Below are 19,165 nucleotides of genomic sequence, written 5' to 3'. Positions count from 1 at the left end.
GACTGCCCCATTTGGTCGCCTCCTACAACAAGGACCTATTCTAACCCAGATCCCCACGGGCTTACCAAATTGGACTTTCCTAGGGATGTCTGTAAAGTTTGTGAAGAATGCAATCATATCTAATCATCGTTACATGTCGACACAAAGAAACATTATTGAAATTTTACACTATCCCAGCTTTTTCAAAGCCCTTTGTGATAAACACTTTTCTATCTTCCATTATTTCACGGGTACTAATGACACAGTGTGTGTGGATAAGCGTAACCACTGAAGTGCGATGATCATTAACTAGTGAGGGGGTTCGGTATCGCTCTCAAAACCTACACCAATTTTCTCTTCATACCAATCGTGAAACTGGCCCTTCAATTTACTGCAAGGTCAAAGGTTGAAATTTATCGATAAAACATGACAGCACAAATCGGAGGTGATTTTATTCTCCTTCAACAGTTAAAACAGCTTGGGGCTTTGATGCGACTCTACACCCACATATGTTATTTTTCACTAAATATTATTACTAAGTTAAATTTTAATGTGAACTATGAATAGATACATTTGTATTTTTGATAAATTCTATTTGAATAGATTTCTTTATGATTAGGTTCGAAGTGTGCATTTGTAATGCTTTATATGATAATTGTAAATGCTTGGGAATAATCTGATTTTGGAATCGAATGCGATAAATTTTTTGGAGATGACCCACGCTCACCAATTTACGTATCCTCAAAACTGGCTTTTGCTATTAATGATAATAGATGGCCTCACATATTAATGAAACCACAGTCATCTTTAATCAATCAATGCCAGCAGGGATCAAATTAATTGATTGGCCTTGTTGTCTGGGGCAAATAAATCATGGATTTGGGTAAAGTGCTTTATAAAGAACAGATGCCCTTGGAGGTGGTTAATTTAAATACTTAACAAAATTCCTCAATGATTAAGCTAGTCTGTATTTGATGTGTGTTTTCTCAGGTCTTTATTGGATGCAAAATAATTTATTAATTTCACTTTATTGCTATTAAGTTATACTATGAAGTAATTATGTTGGTTTTGTTTTCAGAGGGTCTCCAGCAGTTACTGTCTGTCCTGGTAACTCGTTTTACCCACATCCACCACATCTCTAAGGAGAAAAAGCTCCTTTTGCATTTCTTTTCTCGGTTGATCATCAAAAATAGAATAGTCATAAGGTTTGTGTATAATAGAGTCGTCAAAAATAGAATATTCATAAGGTTTGTGTATAATTGAGTCGTCAATCAGTGAAAGGCTAATCTAATTTTTTCTCTGGTGTGCAGATTTGGATCAAAATTTCGTCTGTAAATGTCATGTGAAAACGTATTTCTCTTTAATCAAGTTGGAAAAACTGAAATAAGCTTTACTGATTCCGCCTGCTTTTGTCATTGAAGTTCTCATAGTTACAGTACCCGCAACGTTATTCTTGACATTCCTATCGTGCTCTATCGTGCGTGTATCCTATCGTATCGTGCGTGTATCCTATCGTATCGTGCGTGTATCCTATCCTATCGTGTATCAGGTTTTCCGTTTTCTATCGTGTTTTGCGTTTATCAGGTCTATCGTGTATCGTGTTTTGCGTGTATCAGGTTTTCCGTTTATCGTGAAAATCGTTTATCATGTAGCTTCGGAAACTATCGGGATCGTATATAAAATCTAATGAAAAAGTACAATACTTTCCGAAACCTTTATTCGTTTTGTTAAAGAAGCTATTTTTAGGAATCGAGGAAAGACGGTATATTTGAAGGAGAACATAAAGTTGTCGATTTTATGGCAGAAGAAGAGCTATTTGTCTGTCCAGAGAGAGAGTGAAAATTTATCACAATTTAATTCTAAGTAGTCTGGAAAGTAGGACAGTAAACCGAGCACAGTAAATCTGAAAGCTCCTTCTGAAGTTCATAAACATTTGTTTGTCTAGAAACAGTTATTTGTAATTAACACTAACAGAAAAATAGGGAGTTCCGATTTGAAAGGAAAAATCAGTAAATTACATTGTTTATCACATACATTTATATTTTAATAATGGTTCTTTTTCTTCCGAATTTTTTTTCACGTGTATGCTACTTATATAGCAACTGCTGAACTTGTGCGCGTCCTTATATCTGATTTTGTGTATCACCCGCGTTTTGACAGCTAACATTCTCAGGGACATTGTATTTCACACATTTAGAAGATTAAGTTTTAAAAGGGTGTTGCATCCCCCAAAATTCTGCTCAACTGGGCACGATTCCGCTGTCATCGTTGTTTTTTTTAAATACCTTGTACATGTACACATGTACCAATACTCGTACGTGTAGATACTGGAAATTTATGTTGGTTTTGATGATTATTTGAATTTTTTTTTACACACTAAGGGTTTCAAAATTGCGAATTTAAAACAAGCCGGGTTTTGTTTATGTTTTTTAAACAGTATATTTATGTTTTGTTAACAAAATATCAATTCAAATAAATATGTTCCAATTACTTATGACTATCAATTATCAATCATAGTGTAAAAATATCTAACAGGTGTAGTGCGGTTGATTTTTTTTAAAGCGGTCGTTATGAAAATAACTTGAGATGTTGAATGAGCCGTGAACTTAGAGCTTGATGCAAAATAACCCCCTCCTCGCTACACGCACAATATTACTTGGTTTTATTTCATACTCAAGGTAATATACATTAGCATAAGAGAGCTACTGAAGCATGATATCACTACATTATATTACATTTAGTTAATTCCCTGTATAATCTATATATTAAACATTAGGTGACAATATAAGTTTTAGAATCATTGGCTGATAAAATTCATATAGATATCAAATAATGAATTCAATGCCGTATATATTTTATTATTTTTTTTAAATTTTAGCTGTGATGGCATTAAAAAAAACAAAAAAACGTACGACCGTGGATTAAAGAAATTATATGGTACAAAACCGATCAATGTTTTAAACAAATGTTACCGCGACGGGGACAGGTAGCTGATAGTCATCCCGCGATGAGAACGGGGTTTTCCTGAGTTACCTATAGATTACCGCGTTAGATTTTTTCCCATCGCGAGAACCAAGAAATCCGCTTTGTCCGTAATGTAGGTATATAATGAACATTGAAATCCTTCAATATTATTATCAACATAATGTAAACATAATGTAATTATGTTGTAGGTATCAAAATTTCGTTCCGTCTAAACCGTTTCTAAATTTACAACATTTCTATCAGGTTTTCCGTTTATCATGAAGATCGTTTATCGTGTTTTGCGTTTATCAGGTCTATCGTGAAGATCGTTTATCATGTTTTGCGTTTATCAGGTTTATCGTGTATCCTATCGTATCGTGCGTGTATCCTATCGTATCGTGCGTGTATCCTATCCTATCGTGCGTGTATCGTGTTCTATCGTTTATCATGTCAAGAATAACGTTGCGGGTACTGTAGCAAGTTAGACGAGCTGTAGATCTGTAGCTCTCGGGGGAAAATATTGGACCAATTTTTTTCCACAGTGTTGAGCGCTACAGATCTGAAACTACTTGGACACAATCAGGCCATCTCCAGGCAAACATGTCACAGTGCTTCCTTGTGTGAAAAGAATGTGTGTGTGGGAGGAATGGTTCTAAGTTTTATAGGAAGAGACAAATTGAATATTAGGTTCTGTTTCATCTAAATGATTTGTAAATATCCTTACATACTGTACAACAGATTCAATCTGAGCCTGTAGTAGAGGTCCAGATATTCTGTATAGGGAATATCGCATCTCTCTATGAGAAAGGTGACTCAAGTTAGGCTTTATTGGGGTAAGTGCTAGCTATAGGACTCGCATATCTCTTTGAGAAGGGGGCTTGGGTTAGGATGCAATCTGATAGGTTAGGATTATAGCCAATGATTTCTGATCATTCATTGATTTATTTATCTTTAGTATTTTCTTCAATTTGTATAAGTATTCATCTGTTTATCGTTAATGCAACATGGTATTTCTGAGTTCAGGAGTTCAGTACAATTTGAATGAGTTTAAACAAAATATATTTATCTCACAGAGTAATTGTGCAGAAACTCCTGTTGTAAGACAGCTCTGTTCAGTTTTTTTAAGTAGCATATGTACTTGTAACATATTTTTCATGCCTTTGTGTGAGGGTGTGCATGCTTGTGTATGGGGGTAGGGGTGGGGGGTCCCGGGAAGAATTGATAGGTAACACTTCTGTTCAGATCTCTTTGGTCAACCATTGTGATTCTTCAGATAGAGTAAAATTTTCATCTAAAACCATTACAAAGCCCTTTCTTGCTGATAAAACATTGAAAAACTTGACTGTAACTATTTAGAAATCCTGCAGATTTACAGTGTGTATATTATGAAAATTCTTGCGATGGTTTATTTTTGTGAGGGTTATCAATAAATATGTAAGAAAAAAGGTATTGTATACTATTGAACTTACCTCGAAAACTAGATATTCACAGCTGTTTGATTTCATGAATAATTACGTGAAAATAAAAACTCAGTCTACAAATGAGACCAAATGTACAGTAGCGAGATTTTCACTGTTTTATTTTCAGAGAAGACATCAGACGAGAATTTCTGGAGTCCCTGACGCCATTGTTTAACTTGTGTGTGAAGAATTGTGTGATGTCTGAACAGATACTGGAAGTCCTTAGTGATCTCGCCACCAGGTCGGCAGACAATTACGACAATGGAGTGATGTCCTTTGTATCATCTGTGTTAGGTACAGTCGTGTTGTGTGACAATTCCCCTCCCCCAATAAAGTTTGTCAATGAATCATCTAGCATAATTCACCCCAGAGTAGTGTATACAGGAATATGATACAGAACCATGCTCATACAAAGGTTGCCTGTTATGAGAGGGTGTATGTGAATTAAGGTCATGTCAACAAGGTCATATTAACAAGCTCGTATAACAAGACCTTGTCAGCAAGGTCTCAAGAGCAATTCAAATGCAAATTATATATAGATAAATGAATGATTGCATAATATATTGGTAACAAATACAATAGAATTTTTATATAATGCAGAATGACCTATTTAGTATGATAAAAAAAAAACATTTATTCTGCATAGCACAACACTTGAACAGACTGTTAGTTTTTGATAATGCATATTTCATAGCCTTGTGTTTTTATACGTTCTTTAGAGCTGGATTTGGACAGAGTGTTTTCTATGGACAACAAATGCTTACGGAGCTTTATAGAGCTTGTTTATCGTGTGTCATGGCTGAGTCGGGAGAACTACAGAAAACTGAAGGATCTGATACATGACGAGCGGCTACCAATTGAAACTGGCCAGTATCTGCTTCAAGTTCTGCAACAGAGGTACAGTTAATGTGCCATACCAGGGTGTGGTGTCCATATATAGCTCTAAACGTAACACATATACATAAAGCAGGGAAATAAAAATACTAAATAGATGTACACTGCATGCATATATTTAGTTACTAAATTTTTATGCATGTATATTTCATGAAAAATAATTCAATATACACTATAAAGCATGATGTCGCAATTGTTTGTTACAGGTATGATACACATGTTTGTTTGTTACAGGTGTGATACCCATGTTTGTTTGTTACAGGTGTGATACACATGTTTGTTTGTTACAGGTGTGATACACATTTGTTTGTTACAGGTGTGATACCCCATGTTTGTTTGTTACAGGTATGATACACATTTGTTTGTTACAGGTGTGATACACATTTGTTTGTTACAGGTGTGATACCCATGTTTGTTTGTTACAGGTGTGATACCCATTTGTTTGTTACAGGTGTGATACACATGTTTGTTTGTTACAGGTGTGATACACATGTTTGTTTGTTACAGGTGTGATACACATTTGTTTGTTACAGGTGTGATACACATGTTTGTTTGTTACAGGTGTGATACACATGTTTGTTTGTTACAGGTGTGATACACATTTGTTTGTTACAGGTGTGATACACATGTTTGTTTGTTACAGGTATGATACACATGTTTGTTTGTTACAGGTGTGATACACATTTGTTTGTTACAGGTGTGATACACATGTTTGTTTGTTACAGGTGTGATACACATGTTTGTTTGTTACAGGTGTGATACACATGTTTGTTTGTTACAGGTGTGATACACATGTTTGTTTGTTACAGGTGTGATACACATGTTTGTTTGTTTGTTACAGGTGTGATACACATGTTTGTTTGTTACAGGTGTGATACACATGTTTGTTTGTTACAGGTGTGATACACATGTTTGTTTGTTACAGGTGTGATACACATTTGTTTGTTACAGGTGTGATACACATGTTTGTTTGTTACAGGTGTGATACACATGTTTGTTTGTTACAGGTGTGATACACATGTTTGTTTGTTACAGGTGTGATACACATTTGTTTGTTACAGGTGTGATACACATTTGTTTGTTACAGGTGTGATACACATGTTTGTTTGTTACAGGTGTGATACACATTTGTTTGTTACAGGTGTGATACACACATTTGTTTGTTACAGGTATGGTAGACACAGTTTGACAATAGAAGAACATGGACTTTACATACAGTTTCTTTTTATGTGTGCCTTTGGTAAGTATAATTAATTTGATAGAATAAAACTGACAATGAAATCTCTATGCAGTATGATTATGAAATGTGTGTGGAATGTTATTCCTTAGTATGAATACATGTTGTGTAGAAACACTGGTTTCATTGAAATGGAAAACGTGTACCTCACTTTGATTATTTGCTCTTTGGCTCACCTGAGCAAAAGTTACATGTGAACTTTTCTTTTCAAAAGTTGTTTGTTGTCTGTCATCATAAACATTTCACATATTTTTACTTCTTCTCTGGAACTATTGATTCATTTTTAATGCTATCAGTCACGATTCAAAAAATTAGACTTTGTCAAACTCAGAAGCAAATGGCTGTTTTGTAGAAAGTTTTAAACATTTTGAAATACGAATTGCTTCATCTTGACCTCACTCTTAAGCAAAGCCTAAAGAAACTATCTTCCTTATATTGATCAATTAATCTTATTCTGAATTTGAAATTTGAATTCTTCATTATTGGACTATGGGGAGTATATATTTAAAGGCAAACACTTGCGACAGCATTTAGTCTTTATTATTGGGCTCTGTGGTCAATAAGAAATATCTTGGAGTCAGTAGATATTCCGGAGTAGATGTTGTTTACAAGGACTTGACAATCTTATTTATTTATTCAGAATATCTACTCCATGTCTCAGATTGCAGGATTTGTTTTCTTTTACTTTGGAATTTTTCTACGGATGCCCCCCACTGAACCTGCATTCTCTTCCCACATAGCTGTGCATTGTTCACGGCTGAACTGTCAGCTGGAAAAGTAAAATCTTATAGGCTGTGATAGCCCGTTATTTACATAATGGCTTCTGTCCAATTTGATACACTGCATTTGTAATCTGAAACACTGTGTACATCATTAGGCAAAACTTAATTACGGTGTCAGCCTGTTCCGGTCAATATACAGTCAAACATTGTTACAGCGAATATACTTATAATGAATTCATGTTTAGAGTGAAGTGTTTTTCTTCCGTGTAGTTTTGAAACATATTATGAACCCTTTGGATATAACAAATTATGTTTATAACCAATCAAATTTGTTTGTCCTCAACATTTCAATACAAGTGAGTTTTACTGAATAATTAATACTAATTTTTACTATGAAATAGAATCACCAGTTATTTTATTTTATGAATTAATGATTTGACAAATCTGGGGTGTACATGTAAGTAAATTGTATATTTTGACTACAGATTCAGTGGAATGCCCATTGTCAGATCGGGGGACGGACTGGGATCGATTTACACGTATCGTGTCCATCAGTCAGGTACACATTTTATCATTCTCTGTCTATAAGCAGTTGTTGGTTTTCACTTTGATAGCTTGTATATCTATTTCATGAACTGTGTAGATTTTTGTTTGTTATTATGATTGATCAAAATTTGTCACTCGTCTACAGACTTTTCACAATTTTGACTTCTTGTCAAGAATCACTGGGCCAAACTTGTCACCAAGCATCCTCTGGGTGAAGGAGATTTAAAGAAGTTTGTAAATGACGGGTCATGCCTGTCTCCAAGGAAATATAATCAAAGGTCATTGGAAATGGTTAATTCAAACATTGTGTTCTTTTATTAGATTTTGAAATAATCACAAAAATCTAGAAGTCAGAAATCGATTATCATTATTGATTTACACCAGAAAAGGTCCGTTTTTTAAAAGCTTATTGAACTTGGCATAGATGTCGCTTTGTGACATATTAGACATCTGTATTAACTTGACATCTTGGTACTTGTATTAGACACCTGTATTAGACACCTGTAATAACATGACACCTTGGTACTTGTATTAGACACCTGTATTAGACACCTGTAATAACATGACACCTTGGTACTTGTATTACACAGTAGACTTTTTCTGTAGACGGTGTCAGAACAGCTGTCAATGTTTCTGTAATAACATGTCACGTTGGTACTTGTATGACTCAGTAAACTCTTTTCTGTAGACGGTGTCAGAACAGCTGTCAATGTTTCTGTAATAACATGTCACGTTGGTACTTGTATGACAAAGTAAACTCTTTTCTGTAGACGGTGTCAGAACAGCTGTCAATGTTTCTGTAATAACATGTCACGTTGGTACTTGTATGACAAAGTAGACTCTTTTCTGTAGACGGTGTCAGAACAGCTGTCAATGTTTCCAAACACAGAACAAGTTGTGGAACTCTTCTGTTGCTTCCTACGTAAAACAAATGTGAGTATTGCCATGACTACAGCTGTATGTCAACTTAATGTGCATTTACAATGTACCTATAATTACCTATATATACAACGTCTAATGGACTTATATAGTCAGAGGCTGCTAAACACAATGACACTCAGGAATCAATATCATGTGTTGTTTGTTTGTCTATTTTGTTCATTTGTTTGTTTACCTGTCTGTTTTGTTCATTTGTTTGTTTACCTGTCTGTTTTGTTCATTTGTTTGTTTACCTGTCTGTTTTGTTTGTTTGTCTGTCTGTTTTGATTGTCTGTCTGCCTGTTTTCTTTGTTTGTTTGTCTGTTTTGATTGTCTGTCTGTCTGTTTTCTTCGTTTGTCTGTCTGTTTTGTTTTACATACAGGAGTGGGACAAATACCATCACTGCATACTAAGTTCATTTGCCCAGTAAGTTTCTCATACACATTTTCGTCACTTGAATTCCATTGAAACACAAACTAAGTAAAATTAATTATAAGTACTGTAAGTTCCTTATTTTACGCGAGTACTTTTAAAATTTGGCAAAATGACTTGTAGACATCAAATCACGTGATCGATGACTTCGCATGTCATCTTTTAATCAAAAGCACTTGCATGCATTTTTGCCAAAAAAAATTAAAAGCGAGTAATTTTATTTCACAAGTGATGCCTCTCGCGAAATTACGTGATTATGAATTCCTCGCATATATTAAGGATTCTACAGTATTCAGGGAGTAATTAAATACATGGAATTCTCATTATATCATATTATTTCGTTGCTCGTGTGTATCATATATATTAATTATCTTAGACTAGAATATTACTTGCAAATATGATAATTTGTTGTTTTTATGTTTCCTCTATACATGTATAGTTTATCATCTTCCTCACTGACTGACTAGGTCCACTTTGTCCCACTTAAGCATTTTAAAGTTCCACTAGATGTACCCCCTACCATGCTTACACAGAAGAGCTCTTATCTTGAAACTGGCATGACATTAGCATTCATTTGGTAATAATTGTAATTTAATATTATAGACACATGTATAACCTACGTATACTAATACATTGTAATATAAACTTTAATAGATGAATTTGTCTGTTTTCTCGAGGAACTTAGTAGTCACGCTTGAAGGATTTTACAATCAATTATTGATGGGGATTAGTCAGTTTCTACTGAATTAGACATCTGCACGTGCCTGCTAACAAACACATGCACATTTATGATGTCGCGTACATACATGTGTATATTGCTTATCACAGGAAAATTACTTTCAAGATTAGCAACATTATATTGTCAATATGAGGAAGTATATAGAAGATTCTATGAATGAAACAATCATATAATGTATTATGACTATTACTATATACAAATTATGGTCCCTTTATCTCGTGTACACCTTATATGCAGTGTAATATAACATAATATGATTTTGTCTGGTGCCATTTTCATGCATTCAAATCACTAATTGTATTTTGAATGCCTCGGTATTTATTGTTTCTATGGACGTATAATCTATAATATGTGCCTTTGCCAATAATTATTATTGTGCTTGTGCAAATAAATCATTGTCATTATCAACACTCATTATTTGACCTCAGGTAATAGCACACTAGGTAGAGGACAAAGCCTCTTGGGGGAGGGTGGAAATTTGGACCTTGGTTTAAAACTAGGTAGTGGACAAAGCCTCTTGGGGGAGGGGAGGGGTGGATATTCTGCAAATTTGGACCATGGTTTAAGAATAGTATTAAATGGGTATGATACTACAAGATCTCGACTTCTTTGTGTCACCTGCAAAGTGAAACCGTAGAACTGAAATTGTAATAGATAGAACTTTCATTTTGACTGCGTATTAATTGATATAAAACCGTATAACATACACATCTTTTTTCTTGTGGTTGAAGCATTAACAAACAAATGTCAGTAATTTGAATCAAAATATAAGTTGACACCAAGATGTTTTCTGTTACCTTGAAATTTTCCTTGTTTTGATATCAAGAGACAAATTCTGAAATCACTGAAAGCATATAGTGGTCCCAAGTATGAACTTGGGATATGCTGAGGGTTGGAGCTGAGTATGAACTTGGAATATTTTGAGGATTGGGGCTGAGTATGAACTTGGAATATTCTGAGGATTGGGGCTTAGTATGAACTTGGAATATTCTAAGGGATGGGGCTGAATTTAGAATAAGCTGAGGGTTGGGGCTGTGTATGAACTTGGAATATGCTAAGGATTTGGGCTGAGTTTGAACTTGGAATATGCTGAGGGTTGGGGCTGAGCTACTGCAGTGGATGACTACACACCTGACTGCACAAAACAGTCATGGTCTACTGAGTCTGAACACTCAATAGCACTCACATGTACATGTATAGTAGACATTAATGTTGATGGAACACACATTGTACCCAAAACATTGATGGAACGCAAATGTTGATGGAACACACATTGTAGTAACAAATGTTTATGGAACACAAATGTTGATGGAACACAATTGTACCCAAAATATTGATGGAACACAAATTATAGACACAAATGTGGATGGAACACAAATTATAGACACAAATGTGGATGGAACACATTGTAGCCATAAATGAATTTATTGGTATTTTTTCCTCTTTAATCTTCAAAATCATAAAATATGATGTATTACTAAATGTCTGTGTATTTTGTACATGAATTCTAAACAATTTATATCTTGGATTTTACAGGTGGTGACAAATGATGAAATAGGAATGTCCATTCGTAGAATTGTAATCTTTGTCACACTGGCGTCAAAACTAAAAATTTGGAATTACCCAATCAGCAGGCAGGTAACAGAAGAAGCATTGGATTGGATCTGGAGCTACCTGCTGATGATAACAGAGAGTGATGCGGGATTACCTATTAATGCACTCATAGCTGAAGAAGTGACAGAAAAATGTCGACAATACTTATCCGCAGGAGAACAAGTTCTACAGCAGTTCTTAAGGATGATATTACGGGCTCTCTCAGGTATTAAAGATTTGGAAAGATGTGTATCTGTATTTGAGTACTCTAATACTGTTATTTTATCAACATCACAATGAACGGGGGTGGGGGTGGGTCCACTAAAATCTTGTCATTAAAGCAGATATTTCACTTTAATAACTCCCTACCCACACCATGAATGAGTTTACAGTTATCAGGGTTGAATGACACCAAATTTTAGGAGGCGCCCGGACTTGCTACACACATGCTCATAATTCTGAAGGTAAATATTCTGAAACTTGGGGGGGGGGGGGGGGGGGGGACATGTTGAATACTGATTTGGCTGGTGACAGAAGGTCTGAAACTTGGGGAGGGGAGATCATAGGATGTTGAGTACTGATTTGGCTGATGACAGAAGGTCTGAATCTTTAGGGTGGGTGGTGTAGCAACGTGTTTCATTTTCATATTCACTAATCTAATGAGAAACTGTACATGCATGGTATTTGAAATAGCATAACATAAATGTAGCATAGCATAGGTCAAAACATATTTCATGTATTATGTTTTTATCTTGACATGCATCTTCTCACAGGAACATGAAGTCTGTTACCATAGAAATTTTTGATTGTAAAAATGTATATACATTGTCATGTATTATGTTTGTAGGATTGGAGTATTGTCAACTTGAAATTATTCTGATTGTTAGATAGCAATAAGTCATATAAATTTCCAATAACATCACTTACAAAATTCTTAGTGTACACAACAAGCTATTATTAAAATTAATATAATGACAACAATTTATTAGACAGTGGTAATGTTGAAGAAGTTCATGCTGTTCAGCGGGCAGCCATATTGATTCTCCAGAAGGATCTGCCTTGGCCAATGATATCAGAGGATCTGAATTGTCAACCAATCATAGATGATATAGAGGTATTTCAAAGTTTAGGACATACAATATTTGCAATAATAAAGGAATGATTTGAAGTCCCTATTTGTTAAATGGTTATGATAGTCACCTGTTCTAAATTACTGAGTGAAAGGATGGACATTGTACCAGCACAAGTCGAAAAGGGGGGAGGGATCCGATTTCATGCCACAAATACAACTTTTGAAATGACCATACTGCAACATGGATTAAAATGTAATACAGTGTACTTATAATAAAGGAAGAATCTTAAAACAAGACACCGGTCACGGTAGCTCAGTGGTAGAATGTTCTCTTCTTAACCAGGAAGTCGTGAGTTTGAGCCCCACTTGTGCCATGCCATGGCCACGTCAAACCAACATAATGTAAAATGTAAACATAGTGATTGCTCCTTCAGCAAACGCTCGGCATATAGAAGTGAGAATCATGGGTCTTTCGAATATGACCTTAAAAACAGGTCCCATGTTGCGGCAGGCGTAGGCACGTTAACGAACCCTCACTGCTACAGCCCTGAGCGCTAAGCATGTGTCTAAATTTGTGGTACTTCCCCTACTACTGGTGACGTATTAATATGAGTGAAAAATTCTCAACGGGACGTTAAACAAACAACCAATAAAACAAGACTGATCAAAATTTCATTTATCATTCTCTGAAAGTGCATGAAGATGATCGCGTTATCTGCTCTCAGTTGTTGTTCTGTACAAAATAAGCTACAACTGTTAACAAGGCATGTGAGGGAGAGAGAAATAAAAAAAAAAAGATATCTTGTTGACAGCTGATTATATCATAGTCGGAGAGTTTTACTTTTCTGCATAGAAGTAAAATTATTTTTTCTCTATTTCAGAAGATTGAAGGTCTTGTGTCACAGCACGGTTGGAAAAAATTGAAAAATCTGTTATTGAAATTCAATAATAAATGTATAGAATAAAACTATTTTTGTAAGTCTTTCTTATAAGCTCAACTACACTAGAGACTGAATGAGCTTACTATGTAGCCTGAGATAATGTTGATAGTGTTACTGAGGTCATTTCCATGGGATAACCCTGCCATGTCAGTAGCTGGAACGGGGTAATTTTCAACCTCTCTTGTTATCACTTTCATGATCATATATGGCAAGGAATAAGGACTCTGTTTTTAAGTGATTCTTTTGTACCCAAGGTTACATGCTCTATATTCCTTTATACAAAAGTTACAGAAATGATACAGCACAAATCATATGGAAATTGAAAATTCTGTAACTTTTTATTATAGAAATATATAGCATGTAACCTAGAGTACAAAAGTATCACCTAAAAACGGAGTCCTTATTTCTTGCCATATCCACTCATGACAACATAGGTTGGATATATGTTGTTTTCTTCATCATTGGACGCGATATTAGAAGTGATGTTCTCACAAACAATTAAATAAACTAAATAAGAATCTGCAAAAATGCAGTCTGTAATTCTTTATCCCGGATGAATCCCAAAGTCTGTTATTGATCAGAATTGCCCAAGTCCATCAAAATATATCAATTGCACACAATTCAAAGATTTAAGAATTTATTCAGAATTATTTACAGACAACATACTAGCTGACAGTAATCAAAGTTCATAAAACAGTGTACATGTATGTTGTTGGTTTACCATGCAATGAGCTGAATTCACTCACAAAAATATAGGCATCTTTTACAGTGCTGTCAAAATCGACAGTTAAGTCCAGTCCCCAGTTCTGTAATATGCAATGTATACAATTCAGAGTTCCTCTTACCACAAAGTTTACAGTCTATTTATACTAAAGCAAACTTCCAAAACATTCTATTTCTATCAAGGATACATTACAAGCAATCACTTTATGTGAAGGATATAAGCCTCACGATCAGTTCTTTCTCGCATAGAATGGACAGTTTGAGGCTTATATCCTACTTAAAACATTGCATCTTTTGTTCTAAAAATGAACAGGCTCGGGTAAACCTATTGACAATGATAATTATGAATAAAGCTATTTTTGAGCCATATCAACACGTTCTCTGATGAGGAGAGCATTTTCATTGCACAATCAAAATTCAAGGCTTTTAATGAAAGTACTGCGAATACTATCTTAATGAGTGTTATATTCGGGTATGGAGGGTGAGAAAGTTATGGAGCCAAATTTTGATCTGAAATGCATTGTGTTTTCGAATACCGGTATATTGGATGAGGAAATAATTAACGCCAACGAAAAAAAACCCCAATACATCCATCTCGTGTGAAATGAAATTATGCATGAAAGCGAAAATAATAATTCAAAATTAGTATATGCTAATAAAGAAAACATTAAAAAATAAAGCGTTGTGAAGGAGTTTCGGAATGTGCCTCTGGATCCAACGAAATTCAAATATGTCTTTTAAATTTAAGTTTTGATGCGATATAATAATGGCCAATAGAATTTTAAGAATTGTTGGAGCAGAGGGAAAATATCGTTTTAAGTGTTTCAGTGATTTTTCCGATATCTGTGTTGACGCTTACTTGTTGGGCATTTAAAATTAAATGTGTATCTCTTTGACAAATGTATTGTCTTTCTCTTATTTTCAGCCTACCTGTAGACGTCTAATAAGTTATTGGGTTTAGCTGTCACTGTCCAATAAGTTAACGATTTCTATCCATTATTTTTAAGAACGGACAGTATCTGTCCTTTATTAAAAGTAATGGACAGCAATTGTCAACTTATTGAACACCTACAAGTAACCTTTTAACTACAAATGGACTTTTTTCTATACAAAAGCCTAAAAAGACAAAGGATTGCGTAACAAAAATATTTTAATACGATACCGTAGCTTTGTATTGAACTCTTACAAGCATCGTTCTAAAAATAGAACGTCTAGAACTCTGTTTCAGTCAACAATATAGAGGACAAACGTATTGCACAAAAACGTGGGATCGGGTCCTGCTCCTACTATTGCCTGATTATGTACTTACATCAACCTAAACATATATTGTATATTATCATAATTGTACATTATAACTAATATTATATTTTCTGTGGTACGACAATCTTTATTTGTACATGTATAACATAATATATTTTGTATACGGGAGAGGTTGTCTAAGTTGCTAGAACTTGTATAACCAATCCCTAAAGTATATTTATACAATAAAATATGTTCAAATCTAAACTATTGCTGCGTCAAACCTAAGACGTAGAAATGGGTTGTGACAGCTTCTTTTCGATGCGACCTTGAAATTCAGATTTAGTGCCACATGGTCATATGCATGACTGTACCCTCACTGCTCGGACTCTAAACGTCATCCATACTACTAAATTTGTGTTACTTCACTTACAGCTGGTAACTTCTCAATATGAATTTTTTAAAAAAAATCTGACGGGACGTATAACGACCCACCCATCCCATCCCGGAAAAAAAAGGAAAATTACAAAAATGGAATCTCTTCGACACCCATGTTTAACGTCTTAAATCAAAACTAGGCATTCTCGAAAACGAACTAAGCAGTCGGTCTATATTATCTTTTGTGAGAACTTCCATCTGTTCAATCTCAACATCTGATTTAATTTTATACCGTCTTCTTACTACATGTAGCTGTAGAATTAGCCCAAGTAGTGGAGGACTTTGTCAAACGTGGGTCTGGTCATACGGTTATAACGGGTGAGTGGCTTACATTGAATTTACCGTTGAAGGAAAGTGAATTGTGATGACATTACAGTACTTTTGCAATTATATACCCTGTATATTGTTTTGAAATATGTGTTTTTGATTATAGAGAAGTAAGGAATAACTGCAATTTAGAAGGAAACGTAAGATATTTTTCGTTAATAAATATAAAACAAAATAGTTACATCTGACAGAATTTTTTTAGATTCCAATGCAAAGTATATATGTATATTGGTTACGATTCAATGTCGAAATGTCCAAATCGATTTAAAGTTGATATGTTACAAAACTTCATTACAAATGTTCTTTCAACTTTATTTTCATTGAAAGACTTTCAATATTACAGGCTAAACGTTGAAGTAAAGTTGATATGACTTTGACCATGGACATCGCGTCAATATTTAATTATTTATTATTCCAACATATATAGATACGGAATTAGTATGAGGATGATTGGACATTATCTTCAGGAGTTCAATGCATTCCTAGTGAGTATTTCAACTTTCAATACTAATTCAGTGTTCAAAGTGAAGATAAGGAACAGTGATCAATCTCATAACATAAAGAAGACAAAAATTAAGAGTTGGGCAAACACGGACCCTTGGATACAACAGAAGTGAGATCAAGAGGAGGAAGTCCGCTGTGAGCCCTATGTCTTGATCAGGTTACGGAGTACTGTAGAATCTTCATTTTTCGTGGGGGATTGATTTTCGTGGTTCACTCTTACCCACGAATTTACGTGTCCTCGAACATTTTTTTAACCAAGTAGAGTTATCTCTCCTAGTAACATCATATCGCTTACCCACGAAATTACGTCCCCACAAACCAGCAAAATTTTGTTTACGCACGAACAATTGCCCCCCACGAATTAAAATGATTCCACAGTAATTCGTGATCAAAAATATGTAAAGAGCCTAAGAACTGGCACGAAGCACACCAGACAGCTTTCGACTCGACCACAGATTGTGTAAAGTATTGAATAACACTCTCATCCATAAAAAAAAAACCCTGGTATTTACCTCCCATCCATATCAACATTGAATCTGAATGGTGCTCTTTATTGTCCGTTAAGCTATAATTATATTGATCTATTCACACACAGAGAGATTTAATGGACTACGAATTGTTACTCTAGATTTTATTCAAACATTACTGATTATTTCACTGCTACATGTAAATACGCTTTTAATTGCTTGATGGTGGCAGCATACATTTCTCTCTGTGAGAAGAGTCTTTATATGCATTAGTGGATGTGCTGCGTTTCCCAGTGAGATGAGTCTTTGTATGTCTCTAATACATCTTCTTTTCCTTCTTCCATTCTCCAATGGTCAGAACATCGGAGATGTGGACACGGAAACTGCTTTGCAAAACATGCTTTTCAAGGGATATAATCGGTATCGCAAACCTGTATTGAATATTACCACTAATGTTCCGTTTGGGATGGTAATTTCTCTGTACAGCATAGAAAAGGTGGACGAGAAATCGCAGACATTTTCATCTGTTATCTGGCTGATGTACAGCTGGACAGATGAGTATCTCCGCTGGAATATATCAGAATATGGGACTGAATATCTCCGAGTTCCAGCCGAAATGATATGGGTTCCGTCTATTTGTGGTATTAACGAGCTTGCTGAAAAGATGTGTATGACTTACGAATCTGTGAAAGAAAACGAGGCTTTCATTCATTACACAGGGTTTGTCTCTTTGTACAAGTCAGTTAAAAGTACCATTCAGTGCAAAATTAATTTACAGAAATATCCTTTTGACGAACAGAGGTGCACTTTTGAATTTATGTCATTGATATCAGCAATGCATCAATTAGAAATTAACGACAATTTCACTTTGGCTGACACATCACGCGCTGTATACAATGGCGAATGGAGTTTGGTGTCTGCAGAGAAGAACATTCGCACCTTGCCAACTACAGCTGATCAGTCTCCAAATTATTTTCTGGAATTTACAATAAAGATACGAAGACGTCCCACTATGGCGATTTTTACGGTAATGTTTCCCATTATCACTCTCTCTACCATGAACATTTTCTGCTTCGTGCTTCCTATTGCAGCGGGTGAAAAGATTGGGATGTCAGTGGCTATTTTTCTGACTTTTGCGGTGTACGCTACCCTGCTGAGTGAAAATATGCCGACATCCGCCGAAAACCTTTCATGGTTCAGTATCTACGTTACAACACAGGTCATTCTCAGTGCCATTACGGTAGTATTGCAATCCATTCTACTTCGTGTTTACCACCAGGATCCGCAAACTGATCAGTATGAGAGAGAAGTTGATGCATTTCAACATCGTCTGGAGACTGTTATGGAAGGAGTAGAGAAACGTAGTCCATTTGTCGGGTCGGAACAACCCACCACAATTAAGACACGCACATGTAGCAATAGAGACATTGCATTGAGAGTGGAGAACGTATTTTTGGTGTGTACCATTTCCATTAATATTGTGTCAATCTGTCTTCTCTTTGCAAACACTCTGTGAGAAAAGCAGCGGAATGGTGTCATATTTGAAACAAACGGCAATTACCAGACGTGATGAAAGAAATGTGTGTATATCGCCAAGTACATTAATACAGAGAAAAAAATGATGTGTATGTATATCCCTAATATCACCAAATGTATTTCTACAACATACAGAAATAAGACGAACAGTGCATGGAAAGCGCGTTGTAAAAGAGACAATAACTGCCTGAAATAACAAAGAAGTTGTAGAGTCTGATAGGAACTTTACTTTATTAGTACTATGATTTGATAAATATGAAAACTTAGATTACCATGAGATGGAGTATGTACCACGTGTAATGTGCTACAGTTTATCTAAGTCATATATTTATATATATCTAATTATAAAAGTCAAGAAACATGCATGAATACGAAACTGACAAAGAACAGTTATATATGTCTTAGGGAGAAACAAAAAAGTTTGATTAATGAA

The 19,165-nt window shown here is 35.1% G+C and overlaps 2 protein-coding genes across 3 annotated transcripts in view; both read left to right on the top strand.

The window, feature by feature from the left end:
• Positions 1-13,524, top strand: part of LOC125665742 (testis-expressed protein 10 homolog) — a 23,577-nt gene extending 10,053 nt beyond the window's left edge. For both annotated transcript variants that reach the window (XM_048898553.2, XM_056151113.1), the window contains exons 8-16: positions 1,058-1,184; positions 4,531-4,697; positions 5,123-5,300; positions 6,467-6,537; positions 7,742-7,815; positions 8,655-8,735; positions 11,429-11,711; positions 12,475-12,599; positions 13,439-13,524. In XM_048898553.2, coding sequence (XP_048754510.1) covers positions 1,058-1,184; positions 4,531-4,697; positions 5,123-5,300; positions 6,467-6,537; positions 7,742-7,815; positions 8,655-8,735; positions 11,429-11,711; positions 12,475-12,599; positions 13,439-13,522 — 1,190 coding nt within the window. In that variant the 3' untranslated portion in view covers positions 13,523-13,524. The remainder of the gene's footprint in view (positions 1-1,057; positions 1,185-4,530; positions 4,698-5,122; positions 5,301-6,466; positions 6,538-7,741; positions 7,816-8,654; positions 8,736-11,428; positions 11,712-12,474; positions 12,600-13,438) is intronic.
• A 3,970-nt stretch (positions 13,525-17,494) lies between these two features.
• On the top strand, positions 17,495-18,712 carry LOC125665348 (neuronal acetylcholine receptor subunit alpha-7-like). Its single transcript, XM_048897993.2, has one exon. It carries the CDS (start codon positions 17,495-17,497, stop codon positions 18,710-18,712), a length of 1,218 nt encoding a protein of 405 aa, XP_048753950.2.
• Positions 18,713-19,165: the final 453 nt, after the last annotated feature.

This window comes from Ostrea edulis, chromosome 10 (genome assembly GCF_947568905.1).
Source record: "Ostrea edulis chromosome 10, xbOstEdul1.1, whole genome shotgun sequence".
Lineage (NCBI taxonomy): Eukaryota > Metazoa > Mollusca > Bivalvia > Ostreida > Ostreidae > Ostrea > Ostrea edulis.
This window is presented reverse-complemented; position numbering and strand designations above follow the sequence as displayed.

What these genes read in the sequence shown, in the direction of transcription:
- LOC125665348 (XM_048897993.2), top strand. Translation starts at nt 17,495, where the DNA reads ATGAGTCTTTGTATGTCTCTAATACATCTTCTTTTCCTTCTTCCATTC.